The 14,375-nt window shown below is 40.6% G+C and overlaps 1 protein-coding gene across 2 annotated transcripts in view; it reads right to left on the bottom strand.

Moving 5' to 3' along the window:
* Positions 1–8,880: 8,880 nt before the first annotated feature.
* Positions 8,881–14,375, bottom strand: part of LOC134502192 (broad substrate specificity ATP-binding cassette transporter ABCG2-like) — a 28,473-nt gene continuing 22,978 nt past the window's right edge. For both annotated transcript variants that reach the window (XM_063310401.1, XM_063310402.1), the window contains exons 11-16: positions 13,425–13,514; positions 11,989–12,113; positions 11,652–11,806; positions 11,055–11,144; positions 10,549–10,649; positions 8,881–9,406 (exon numbers count right to left, since the gene is read on the bottom strand). In XM_063310401.1, the coding sequence (XP_063166471.1) occupies positions 9,259–9,406; positions 10,549–10,649; positions 11,055–11,144; positions 11,652–11,806; positions 11,989–12,113; positions 13,425–13,514 (709 nt within the window). In that variant the 3' untranslated portion in view covers positions 8,881–9,258. The remainder of the gene's footprint in view (positions 9,407–10,548; positions 10,650–11,054; positions 11,145–11,651; positions 11,807–11,988; positions 12,114–13,424; positions 13,515–14,375) is intronic.

Raw genomic sequence — 14,375 nt, 5'->3', positions numbered from 1 at the left:
GCCTTTTTTGCATCCAGGGAACATACTCTCCTTTGAAAAATGGCCTCCAACGAATGCCTTAATGCAATATTTTGCATCTTCTTTTTAAAAGAAAATATAGTAAAAGTGCTACGTAGTGAGAGGCTGTATGTGGCTAACAGCCCATCCTTGCCATAAAACACAGCACGTTAAGCCCAAACCAAATATTTATGGTTTAGTTCAGTTCTTGCAAAAAACTATCTGAATGACATCCTTATGTTTACAAGTACTTGGATACTTCTTTTATAATTCTGTAGCCCCTCACCTTCTGCAGGCATGTCATGGGGGCGGCCAGGGGAAATGGATGATTGAGAACCAGGCACGACAAGAGTTTTCAATTGTTCAGGAGGCCTCTGTACACCTCTTTAATAAGTAAAGAGAGTGTGGGAAACCCAAAATATTAAAATAATTCTCGATAATTCTCAGCAGTACAGGGGAGGGGAAACACGATAAAGGGTGATGATCAGATTTTTTTCCAAAGCAAAAATGATGCCATCATGAGCTGAAAGCTACAGGAAACCTTGTGGGATTAACACCAGGCAAACAATCAAGCAGAAAGCAATACCCTAATCAAGGAACGACCAAGGAGAAAACCACACCCCCCCACCAACACTGGCAGGGCAAGCTACTGTATATAAACAGGGAGCAAACCCCACAGTCACTTGCACTGACGATGTTACCTAGTGGGGTAATGAAATGTCTGGGAGCAAACAACCAAGCTCAGAGAGCACCAAGGACTCCACAATTCACCCCTGAGCTACAGAGATTCTCTTCTATTGGAATGCTCCTTGTTTGACAAGGGAATGAGAAGATAAGGAAGCATTCGGGTTTTACTATTGCCTGAACAGATTAGGTCAGAAGATGTCAGGGACTGGGGGAACTCATCAAGCAAAGGCCAGGTAATCTTTGCTATTCGTTGACTAAATTCCTACTTCATATTAGCAGTACTGTTGATAACTCATATTAACATTGAAAAAGGCTGTCACTCAGTGCATGCAGAGATTTCAGGCAGAGGAAAAACTACCTGAATCCAGATGGGCCAGTGGTCTGAGTCTATGAAGATAATAGACTTAACCTGCTGACTGAGTTTACCCATCTTCTTGATTCCCAGTAAATAATGAATTATAAAGTAACTGAGTTCACCCAACCCTCCAGATTAAAAACAAACAAACAAGCCTAAAACTACTAATGAAGCTTTGCATCTTGTACAAATGCGGCAGCTAGGTCTTTAAGCATGTTGCTTGAACATGCCCTTAAAGATCAAAGAGGTGCCTCAAATGAACCTTTAAAATACAGCAATGATAACTGGGCTCCAATCGTCCATGTGGCCACTAGCAGGGTTTCTCAATCTTCGCAACTTTAAGCTGTATGGACTTCAACTCCCAGAATCCCCCGGCCAGCACGAAAACTCTAACTTGGGAAAGATGATCTGCATACAGGGAGAGCTTTTCCGCAACTCGTCAGTGTCATCTATTGGTCGTCCGGATGATGGAATACTGGCCGAACACCAGATTGCAGAAGGCTGGGCTTATATACAAGAAGCAGGCGTTTGGCAGCGATCCAGATCAGCTGGAACCGACTCCTTCCCCTTCGCCTCCTACGACTGTGCTCCTGGCCGCCCGCCGCCCTCCCTCACGCTTTACCGGGACATTAGGAGGCGGCTGCGGGAGGCGGAGAGGTGCTCCGAGCGGGCGGCGACGCGCGCGTTGGCAACCAGGCCGGCGGACCGCGGAACCGAGCCCAGGCGAGCGTTGCCGGTGCAGGCGGGAGATGCAGCTGCGTGGCCCTAGCTTGGCTCCGCCTCGCCCCATCGCCCTGAGTAACGGTTGCCCGGTGGGCCGCGTTCCAGCAGCGGCCCCTCCCTCCGCGCAGGGTGGGCGCCCCAGGGGTCGTCCGAACGCTGGGCGAAGCCGGGCGCCGCGAAGAGCAGCGACGCGGCAGCGCCAACTGTCCGCGGAGGGTCTGCAGCAGGAAGGCTGCTTGGGGGGGTGCAGCGCCCCGAGCGTTAACGCGGCTGGGATGCCCGGGTAAGGGTCGCCTGGCGGCGTTTGCGGGTGGCTGTTCGGCTGGGGGGAGGAGGGTTCAACCCGCCTGCGGGTGTTTATAGATGGTTCACCGCCCTTGAGGATTTTAGCATTTATTTCCAGAATAGCTACAGGAAGAGTGTGCTGTGCAAATGAGTGGACAAAGAGGAGCTGTCCTAGTTGATTGCAGTGTCAAGTATATAATTTTATTAAGATTTTTTTCCCCGTAAGTAAAAGACAAATCTAAAGCAAAAAGTAATAAAAAAGAGAAAGTGCAAAAAGCAAGAGGAGGGACGGAGGAAGGAAAAGACAGATTTGGCAAGCAAAATCAATGGGGAACCATGTGATTCACTTAATGACCATGTGGTTCGCTTAACAAACCACATGGTCATTGCAAAAAAAGGGCATAAAATTGGGTTGGATTCACTTAATGACTGTTTCACTTAGTACCCAAAATTCTGACCCCAATTGTGGTTGTTAAGTGAGGACTACCTGTAATGCTGTTTTGAAAAAGCGCTAGATTCATGTTCAGTAGTAGTTGGATTGAGGTCATGGACAAAGAAGAGGTGCTGCATCAAGCAGAAGTGCTGAGAGAGTTCCCTCCTCCTTCATCCCATTCTGCTCCTCCAGGACTGTGACTGCACTATTTTTGGAGATGGGATTTCACATGAGTGTTGGACTTTTTTTTTTTAGAAGCACCCCTACTAATAGGTAACATCACCTACATGTGAGTAACCGGTTGTTTGGGCAACTTGGGGGATAAGCATCACCAACCTAAAGACCTTGACACTTAAGTATGGAGGTCAACATGCTTCCCTATCAGAACAAGATTAATTCAGGTGATTCCCAGTAAAGACTGTGGAGCCTATCTTCATCTAATGATGTTTTACCACCATATCCTGCACTCCAAAAAGGCAAGCAAAGGAAAGGGGCTTTGTATCTGCATGGAAAATTACTGGATTGCCCTTCCAGAAGTATGACCAGACTTTTTTTTCTTTTATTATTTTAATATACAAAAAGGAAAAAAAAAGATACCAAAAAAGAGAAAACAAAACAAAAGCATATTATAATACATATAAAAACCACAACATTAAACCTTGAGCACATGGAGTATCAGTCAATCTTTCCATTATGTCAAGCAAAAACAGTTTGGAGGCAAAGAGTGAATGCAACCGTCAGTCCAGGACTGTAAATTGGGAGTGGTGATGTCTTTTCATTATAATAAGATACTGTAACCTTTTTGTTCAATGAGGCCAGTGTTCAGTGTCGTTCAATGAATGTTCAGTGAACCCAGTGCTCTTCATCTGTTGATAAGTTCCAAATGTTTGGTATGAAAAGTCACATCACATTAATATTTTAAAATCTTATTACTCTTTCCAATGCCTTGTTACAAATTTAAGAACATTAAACCAAAGCAGGACAGCATCTGGACATCCTTTTATGGAACTGGAAGTTCGTACTTCCAGCAAAATGGAGCTAATAGCCAACTTTTTCTGAACCTTTTCTGATGTTTCCAATAACATGAAAAAAAAATCATGATCATAAGAAACATGGTTAATATTTTAAGACTCTTAACCATGGATTATTAATATAGGATATTCCAATTCTTCATTGCAAAGTTTTTACAAATAACCAATACATTACATTAATTGTCTAAAAGTACTACAGATTTGAAATTACGAAAAATATTTTCCAAAAATTATAATAATTCAAGGATTTTAGTGCTGCCAACAAGTCCAGACAAACTGTGAAATCAAAATAAGTTTTAATTAAATATATTGCCTTTCTGCAGTTGTAGACAATCCAAATTCTTTTTGCTTCATTGGCAATAAGTTGAACTAAAGTACAGTATTAATATCATACTTCTTTATATGCCTTGCAGCCTTCAGTGTTGTAAATACAACTGTATTTTGACCAAAAGAAAGAACCAACACCCTGCCAAGGTATGAAAGGGTTAACATAGTCACATAATTTTAATTTCCTCACTTTTAAATTCCAGAAAGAAACAGAAGGCAAAATACATGCTCATTCATAAAACTGAAGACTGGGGAAGTTAAAACTCCCATCATCATATAAAGCTCATCAACTGGAGAAAGACAATTAGGAGATTTGTCTTTCCCAAATGGTAAAAATCATTAAAGGTATTAATATAGGAGTCCATTTCAGTGCATATCTCAGACTTAAAGCAACGTTCATTTTTTTACATTTATCTTTACCTACCCATGAAGTCATTTTTAATCATCTTTTTATATCAATGTTGATGTGAGACAGGGGCATCTGCCAGGGCAGTCAATAATGTCAGATCGGACATCCTTAATATATTTTGAAATAAAGCAGGTATTCCATAACTTTTTGGTTATAATTTACATGCAGAGCTTTTCCATACATCTGAGGCCCTAACTCTCAGCAGTTCTAAATTTAAGGTATGCTAATTCAGTGACTGGCTTTCAAAAGGGTATGGGAGTAAATACTACATGAAATAGCTTATTGCTTAAATGCAGTAGTGCAGTGGAATAAACCTTTCATGCTGTGTTTGTGGATAATATGTTTATTTGAATTGGAAACCACCAGATTCTTGTTCCAACATAATATGCATATTTTTATATCAATGCTCTCCAGTATATTCACAGAATACATAGGTTATAGAGGGCTAATGTCCTAACAGTCAGAAATCACGCTGAGACGAGGAATAGGTCTCTAGTGTTTATTACTGCTACATAAAACAGAATCCTAACAAACTGAAGAAGCATGGGAAAAACCCAGACAGATAAACCCCAAAAGTTAAGGCGGGTCTGATCTGTGTCTCTTTGAATGGCTGCTTAATTCCTCAGTACTATGCATGCGTTTTCCCTCCTGGATAGGGGCCCCCTCCTGCTCGTCATCAGTACTCATGACATCTAATTCTCATTCTAAGCACTGCACACAAAGTACTATCCATAATAATGATTGTAGCAGAAATGTTCTATAGCCTGTAAATAACAAACCAAAAATGCCATGTTTCTATACGTGGCGGTCAATAAAACCTGTATATTGTTGACAGCAAAATAATGCAAGCATGAAGGTCATGACAGAGAAGGCCTCCGACGGGAGGAGATGGGTGGGGATAAATTAGATAAATAAATACGATCCCTGGGGAAGGTAATGGCAACCCACCCCAGTATTCTTGCCGTGAAAACTAAATGGATCAATACAACTAGAGATATGTCGGGGTACCATTGGAAAATGAGACTCCCTGGTTGGAAGATGGTCAAAATGCTACTGGGGAGGAACAGAGGATGAGTTCAACTAGCCCCAGACGTGATGACGCAGCTAGCTCAAAGCCGAAAGGACGGCTAGCGGCCGATGGTGCTGGTGGTGAATGGTGAATCCGATGTTCTAAGGATCAACACACCGTTGGAACCTGGAATGTAAGATCTATGAGCCAGGGCAAATTGGATGTGGTTATTGGTGAGATATCAGGATTAAAGATAGACATTTTGGGTGTCAGTGAACTGAAATGGACTGGAATGGGCCACTTCACATCAAATGACCACCAGATCTACTACTGTGGACAAGAGGACCACAGAAGAAATGGAGTAGCCTTCATAATTAATAGCAAAGTGGCGAAAGCAGTGCTTGGATACAATCCAAAAAACAATACAATGATCTCAATTCGAATTCACGGCAAGCCATCTAACATCACAGTGATCCAAATATATGCCCCAACCACAGATGCTGAAGAAGCTGAAGTAGAGCAGTTCTATGAGGATCTGCAGCACCTACTGGACACCACGCCTATTTTCATCACGGGAGACTGGAATGCTAAGGTGGGCAGTCAAATGACACCTGGAATTACAGGTAAGCATGGCCTGGGAGAACAAAATGAAGCAGGACACAGGCTGATAGAATTTTGCCAAGACAACTCACTCTGCGTAACAAACACTCTCTTCCAACAACCTAAGAGATGGCTTTATACACAGACTTCACCAGATGGACAACACTGAAATCAGATTGACTACATCCTTTGTAGCCACAGGTGGTGGACATCTATACAGTCGGTAAAAACAAGACCTGCAGCTGACTGTAGTTCCGATCACGAACTTCTTATTGCACAATTTTGGATCAGACTAAAGAGATTAGGGAAGACCCACAGATCAGCTAGATATGAGCTCACTAATATTCCTAAGGAATATGCAGTGGAGGTGAAGAATAGATTTAAGGGACTGGACTTAGTAGATAGGGTCCCGGAAGAACTATGGACAGAAGTTCACAACATTGTTCAGGAGGCGGCAACAAAATACATCCCAAAGAAAGAGAAAACCAAGAAGGCAAAATGGCTGTCTGCTGAGACACTAGAAGTAGCCAAAGAAAGAAGGAAAGCAAAAGGCAACAGTGATAGGGGGAGATATGCCCAATTAAATGCAAAATTCCAGAGGTTAGCCAGAAGAGATAAGGAATTATTTTTAAGCAATGCGTGGAAGTGAAAGAAGACAATAGAATAGGAAGGACAAGAGACCTCTTCCAGAAAATTAGAAACATTGGAGGTAAATTCCAGGCAAAAATGGGTATGATCAAAAACAAAGATGGCAAGGACCTAACAGAAGAAGAGATCAAGAAAAGGTGGCAAGAATATACGGAAGACCTGTATAGAAAGGATAACAATATTGGGGATAGCTTTGATGGTGTGGTCAGTGAGCTAGAGCCAGACATCCTGAAGAGTGAGGTTGAATGGGCCTTAAGAAGCATTGCTAATAACAAGGCAGCAGGAGACGACGGCATCCCAGCTGAACTGTTCAAAATCTTGCAAGATGATGCTGTCAAGGTAATGCATGCTATATGCCAGCAAATTTGGAAAACACAAGAATGGCCATCTGACTGGAAAAAATCAACTTATATCCCCATACCAAAAAAGAGAAACACTAAAGAATGTTCAAACTATCGAACAGTGGCACTCATTTCACATGCCAGTAAGGTAATGCTCAAGATCCTGCAAGGTAGATTTCAGCAATTCATGGAGCGAGAATTGCCAGATGTACAAGCTGGGTTAGGAAAAGGCAGAGGAACTAGGGACCAAATTGCCAATATCCACTGGATAATGGAAAAAGCCAGGGAGTTTCAGAAAAACATCTATTTCTGTTTTATTGACTATTCTAAAGCCTTTGACTGTGTGGACCATAACAAATTGTGGCAAGTTCTTAGTGGTATGGGGATACCAAGTCATCTTGTATGCCTCCTGAAGAATCTGTATAACGACCAAGTAGCAACAGTAAGAACAGACCACGGAACAACGGACTGGTTTAAGATTGGGAAAGGAGTACAGCAGGGTTGTATACTCTCACCCTACCTATTCAACTTGTATGCAGAACACATCATGCGACATACTGGGCTTGAGGAATCCAAGGCTGGAGTTAAAATCGCTGGAAGAACTATGCAGATGATACCACTTTGATGGCTGAAAGTGAAGAGGAACTGAGGAGCCTTATGATGAAGGTGAAAGAAGAAAGTGCAAAAGCTGGCTTGCAGCTAAACCTCAAAAAAACCAAGATTATGGCAACCAGCTTGATTGATAACTGGCAGATAGAGGGAGAAAACGTAGAGGCAGTGAAAGACTTTGTATTTCTAGGTGCAAAGATTACTGCAGATGCTGACTGCAGTCAGGAAATCAGAAGACACATAATCCTTGGGAGAAGAGCAATGACAAATCTCAATAAAATAGTTAAGAGCAGAGACATCACACTGACAACAAAGGTCCGCATTGTTAAAGCAATGGTTTTCCCAGTATTAACATATGGCTGCGAGAGCTGGACCATGAGGAAGGCTGAGCGAAGGAAGATCGATGCTTTGGAACTGTGGTGTTGGAGGAAAATTCTGAGAGTGCCTTGGACTGCAAGAAGATCAAACCAGTCCATCCTCCAGGAAATAAAGCCAGACTGCTCACTTGAGGGAATGATATTAAAGGCAAAACTGAAATACTTTGGCCACATAATGAGAAGACAGGACAGCCTGGAGAAGATGCTGATTCTAGGGAGAGTGGAGGGCAAAAGGAAGAGGGGCCGACCAAGGGCAAGGTGGATAGATGATATTCTAGAGGTGACGGACTCGTCCCTGGGGGAGCTGGGGGTGTTGACGACCGACAGGAAGCTCTGGCGTGGGCTGGTCCATGAAGCCACGAAGAGTCAGAAGAGACTGAATGAACAACAAATGCCTTATTTTATTTACATGTTCTATTTTGCAGGTTGTATTCTGTAGGTTTTATTTAGTAAGTCTTATTTAATCTGGGTCACTGACCTATAATAAAGAATTTGAATGAATTTGATGTGGTATTTAAGTTACTTTTATACAACTGTACAGCAGTATGGAGGTAGCCTTGAAGAAAATATATGGCAATCATTAGGAAAACATGAACTCAGCCCAGGAAAACAGGAAGGGGTGAGAAAGAAACTCAAGATTGCCTCACCTGGAGTATCTTTGATATAAGAGGGAGGGAAGGAGAATTGCTGTCAGGCTTTCAATGTTATAAACTATATCAATAAAGTAGAGTTCTAGTATTTCTTGTGGTGCCTGTTACCTGACCTGGTTTACCTCAAAGGGCTTGGTTACACTTCATGATTACACTTCAAACCATTAATCCCCTGCTATCCTGTATGTTGAGAAATATGATTAATCTGGAATTAAGCATTTTATAATCCTTCAGTATCTGGGGAGAATCACACACAAACATGATCGTTTAAAAATTAACCTTAAAACCTATCTTCACAAGATAGCATTCCCTTCCTGAAGTTCATTTATGTCTGTACCAAAGGCTAATTTTATTTGTGATATGCTTGGCTTTATTCTTATTTATTGATGGGTCTATTCACTTAAATATAATTTTATTGTTGTTTAATGCTGTGAATCACCATGGGCTGAGTATGCCAGGAGTATGCAGATACAAATTTAAAAGATAAATAAAATAAATGCTATCTAAATGCTAAGGAAGTCTCCATACTGGTAAGCAGGAAATAATTGACAGAGCTTTTCAGACTTTTTGATACACTGATACACAACCAAATAATACCTAAGAGTACTATAAAGACAAATATCTTGGCAGCGGCTTTTCTTGTTTGTGAGATGTTCAATCAAGAAGAAAAGATGGGAAGAATAGAATTAGCAGAACAATAGTCTATTTTTCTCATTCTCCTGTTTATGTTATTCTGGATCAGACTAACTTGATTGGACACTTGACAACTTCATTGACTTAAGAGAACTTTTTCATGAACTGTAGCTTCAAGTAAGAAATAGTAAGGAAAATGACGGTCATGCAAGCCAGTGCCACATGGTTCTGCCATAACCCCCATGTTGTTGCATCAATCCCTTGGCTTTCTAGATACTGTTCTCCAGTGCACCTAAAAAGAAATACAAGCAGAGATTTTTGATTATCAGAAGCTCCACAACAGGGTAACTATCTTATGGGGGCCAAGGACTGCAACATGGATATGGCTTGGTTTGAGGGGAAATTTGAATGGGTCCTTGGTTTTTTAACTCTGATCTGCTATTTCAGGCCTTACATAGTTCCCCAGCTGATGGGAACTATATGGCCAGTTTTCAGCCATGATCGTTAGAGGGGCTCTAAAGGCCCCAGAAAGGAGATTTGGAACTGCAGTCCTGGGACAAAGGTCACTAGGTGGTGCTCAGTAACATTGCGGTTTAGCAAAGGAAGGATGGATTCCTTGAATGGAAGAACTGCATCTCAAGTAACATGCTTTATCTGCAGAATAGTACAAATAACTCCAGATAGGGCTGGAATAAACTTCTGTCTGAATACCTAGGGAGCTACTGCTCAATAGCTACTGCTATTGAGTTTCTGTTGAGTAATAGCTACTGCTATTGAGTATCTGTTGATATTTGAATTCAACAGGACCCCTTGTTAGAGGATGTGTTCCTAACATAATGCAGAATTTTCAAAGAAGACCAAGTGATTAAGTAGCAATGGGTCGCATTCAAAAGAATAAAATACAATTCTCTTGAATACAGCATATGGGTTTAGCCCAGTTATCAAAGAAAGTTAGCAAACATTCATTACATTTGAAGTTAGATTAAAAAATACGTAGGACAGGAATGCTCTTTTGTCTCTTAAACACAGAGATCCACTTAACTAACAGTAGCCTAGGGGAGAAATAGTTGGGTTCTTGGTGATCTCTGAGCTTGGTTATTTTCTTGCAGACATTTCATTACAAGGCTAAGTACTGTAGCATTACCAGGGTAGGGCCTTAACATAGGAAAATATATCCTGAGGGACCAGATATTAGGTGGTGCTTTAAGTGCTTAGAGCAAGATTCAGGTGCTATTTCCCCCCGATTCCTACTTTAAAGGATTCAGGACCTCATTCATTAATAATAATATTACAAGAATAATATATTATTTCTTTCACTTATGATGCCTTTTTTCTTCAGCAGACTCTGAAGATAAATGAATACAACCAGTCATCCTACCAAGATCGTCTCTAACCTACTAGGGCAGAGCTGAGTAAAGCAAAGGTCATACTTACGGCTGAATTGTGTTAACCACCGTACAATTGGAGCTGGTCCAGTTTCTATTTGTATTAAAATTGCAGAACTCAAGACCAGTAAGTTCATTAATCTGCAGTGCCTTTGAAGGTGAAGAGACACAGTAAAATAGTGTTTTTGAAAGCATACACAAAACAAGCCCTATATGGTGCAACAATATGCATATACACTCAGAAGTATTACATATTATGATTATGTTCATTAGACTTACACCTGACACTGTGTAGAATTGCCCCTTTAGTTATATTTTTAGCTGCACTGGGATCATAACCTGTAAAAGATCCTGTAAATCAGTAGATATTCTCTCCCTGTATTATTAGTTGCATTAAATCATAGAAGAGAGATTCTGAGGTCTTGGGAGGATTTGATTTGTTTGCTCTTCAGCAACACACTATTATGGGGTAGAGAGAGAATGTGTATGGATGGATGGATGGACAGAAAGATAGATGTTAGCCAATTCTTCTTTTCAAGACGATGTAGCACTTACTGTCATGCCATATCGAGGGATGCTGAAGTATTGGAGCCAAGAAAGCCAGGACAGAATACTGGTGAGATTTACCAATAATCCAGAGAAAATCTGCAGATAAAATCAAAGTTGTAAAATTCAAAAAAGGGATGTAATTTTTAAAACTATGATGAATAAATGGCAAAACTTTTCCTGGAATGTTAAAGGCTGCTCTATATTCTCAACTACATCCATTCGCTTTCTTCTGCATGTAGTATCTTCTGCATTCCATGTTGGCTTTTCAGATTATTTACCATCAGACTGGCCTGTTAGCAAGAGAAATGCCCATATTTGGGCATGCTGGCTGGATGCTGATGCGCAACATACCTGAAGAGCATTATGTTGGGCAGGGATGTCAGGAGGGAGGGGAACAAACAAGTCAATACGGTTGGGTTAGTCAATAGGGCAGTCACAATCATGCAGTTAAAACCCACTTTTTTATGTGTGTTGTGACAACTATAAGAAAGGGAAGGGCTTTGATTGCATGGCTGTGATTGAGATCTTAACTTTTTTGATCCCATGGATACCTCTGACGTTGGAAAAAGTTGCCTTAATGAGGCATCAATTCAAGATACTCACAATCATAAAAACAAAGCTGATAGTCATGAGAAGATTGGCAACAGCAACCACACTGTGTCCTGTGGCAATAGCAAGTGCCATGGAGGTTGCAGTATATGACACCATCATCAGAGTAAACATCATTATAAAGAAAGCCTCTACGGTTGGTTTCAGACCTTGAGAACAAGAAAAGCAGGATTGGAATGTCAATCCTAATATATTGTCAAACATATTACATTGAGACGTACATTTTGTTACCATAACTCATTCTAATTTGCATAAAGATGTATTTTAGATTTTATACCATCTATGCATGGAACATTTTTTTTGCAGATAGACAAAAGGATGGTAAGCTTACCTAGCATGAAATAAACTATGCAGGTGAAAATGATGCTTGGTAAAGTCCTCATAGGTATTAAATCAGTCATTAGTTTTGAGAAGAAGTATGCAGAAATTCGGTAGTAACCACTGATATATTCATGTCTATAATAAAACAGCCAAAACAACATTATGGAAAATCAGATAATCAATTAATTTTCACTCATTAAAAATGCTGATGTGTCATGATTTGTTTTTTTAATCCGTTCAATCGTGTCTGAATCTCAGAGACTGCCTGGACTAGTCCCTGCAGTTTTCTGGGCAGGTTTTTCAGAAGTGGTTTGCCATTGCCTTCTTCCTAGGGCTGAGAGAAAGTGACTGGCCCAAGGTCACCCAGCTGGCTTTGTGCCTAAGGCAGGGCTAGAACGCACAATCTCCTGGTTTCTAGCCTGATGCCTTAAACACTAGACCAAACTGGCTTTCGTGTCATGTATGAATTGCAACAAAATGACCATTCCTTTGACATTACCTTGACTGAAATAATTGCATTTGCAAGAGATCTACAGCTCTTAGTTTGACTTCTTACAATTGGTTTACAAATTATACTCAATCATGATTTTAACTACTGTTTGCGGAATCACAAGCTGTAGAGTTCAGACCACATGCTAGCCATAAAACCTGGGTCAACATTACAAGCTACTATGGCTGTGTTCACAAATCATAACCTAAACCAAGCCAACCACATGATGTCTCAGTGCAATGTGTATGTTGTTTATAAGAATGCTGTGAAGTTATTTTTTAAAAGATTAAGCCTAAGAAATAAATTTCCATACCACAAAACTGGTACAGAGTATGGGAAGCTGTAGTTTGAGGAAAAAAGGGATAAGATGATTTAATATAAGGTTCTCAGAATTCTACTACTGTAAATTACAGTACCTGTGATCTGGAGGAAGAACCCGTAATATCTGTAGTATAGAGAGGGTGACCAAAGTACAAATGACATTTTGATATATCCTAAAAACAATATTTATCCTAGTAACAACCGCCCAGGGTCCCCCATGTGAGGGAGATGGGCAGTGATAAAAAATATGATAAATAAATAAATAAATAAAACTCCCATCCTTACAGAACTCATGTTTAGCAATAAATGTGATTCCTTTCAATTTAAGCCATTTCACTTTTGCCCCTATTCCCTTCACACTGGCATATGTGGGGTGAGAGTCCAAAAAGTCAAGAAAGTACCTTCTTGACTTTTTGGACTGCCCTACAGACACACACACACAATCAACCAGTTCAAACTTGCACACCCATTGATGCCTAATGGTGCCTCCTAGAATAGCCTTCTCAGCTCCAAGGAGACCACACTGCAGTGAAGAGTTATTAGATTAAAAGAAAACCATGATTTATCATCAAATAAAGCATGCTTTTAGATGCTCATCAACTGCTAGCACATTTTGTCCAGCAATGCTTACTTACATAAATATTTTCTTCTCCACCACAAAGAGTTCAATTGCTGAGATGCTGCTGAAACACTGGTTAGTGGTCATAAAGAACATGGCACCAATTCTAGGGAAAACATAGGTTGTCATTGTAAGAAACTAGCTTTCTGAAAATACAAGGATTTTTCAAATGGCTTTTTAAAAATAGCTCAGCCCAGCGCTCCTGGGTTTTATTACCTTAGCAATAAATGTTCTGTCACTTGTGTACCAGAAGCTGCATAGTAGGTCTACAAAACTTCTCCAAGTGTTAAACTGCTGCAATCTTTGGAAGGGTGGGGCAGCTACTTAGAACCTGCTCTGAAGGCTGAGACTTCTGGGGGAGGTATAGGCGAACTGAAGACAGCTCTGTGAAAATGGATCCAATGACAGCAGCAAAGACCAAGGTACCCGTGAGTAGACCAGTCCTTTGGAACCTCTCCAAATGAGAGGATGGGAAATTGCCCACCTGTGCTCTGGACAGCTGCTCATCACAAGGAGATTGCAGGGCAGCGGTTTGCCACAGGTTTGAGCTCCAGGAGACAACAGGGTTAGCCATCTTGCTTGCAACCATGGCGGAGCCTTTTAAAGGACACTAAGTTTGCAAACCTCATTTTCTAATCTCTCCCAGAAATTGCTCATTAACGACTTCCAAACTATTAGAGACCTTTGGAATGACAAGTTTGAAAATGCTGGATGAGCCTGCCTTCAATCCTGAATGAAAGAAAATATTAATCATAAGCTTAAGAACTGAAATAAATAACAAAAAGCTAAATAAGATTTTGATCTTATAACTTATAAAAAAGTTATAAATGGACTAAGGTCCAGATAAAATTGGAATATTGAAACTTTTACAATAAGATTTTGGAAGTAATTATAAAGAACAAACAGCTTCTCAAGAGAAATAGATTCTGTTTTGGTTTTTTCAAGACACAACAAGATAAGCAATTTC

Source organism: Candoia aspera, chromosome 8 (assembly GCF_035149785.1).
Source record: "Candoia aspera isolate rCanAsp1 chromosome 8, rCanAsp1.hap2, whole genome shotgun sequence".
NCBI classification, from domain to species: Eukaryota; Metazoa; Chordata; class Lepidosauria; order Squamata; family Boidae; genus Candoia; species Candoia aspera.
The sequence above is the reverse complement of the archived record's forward strand: the minus strand, read 5'-3'. Positions and strand labels throughout refer to the sequence as shown.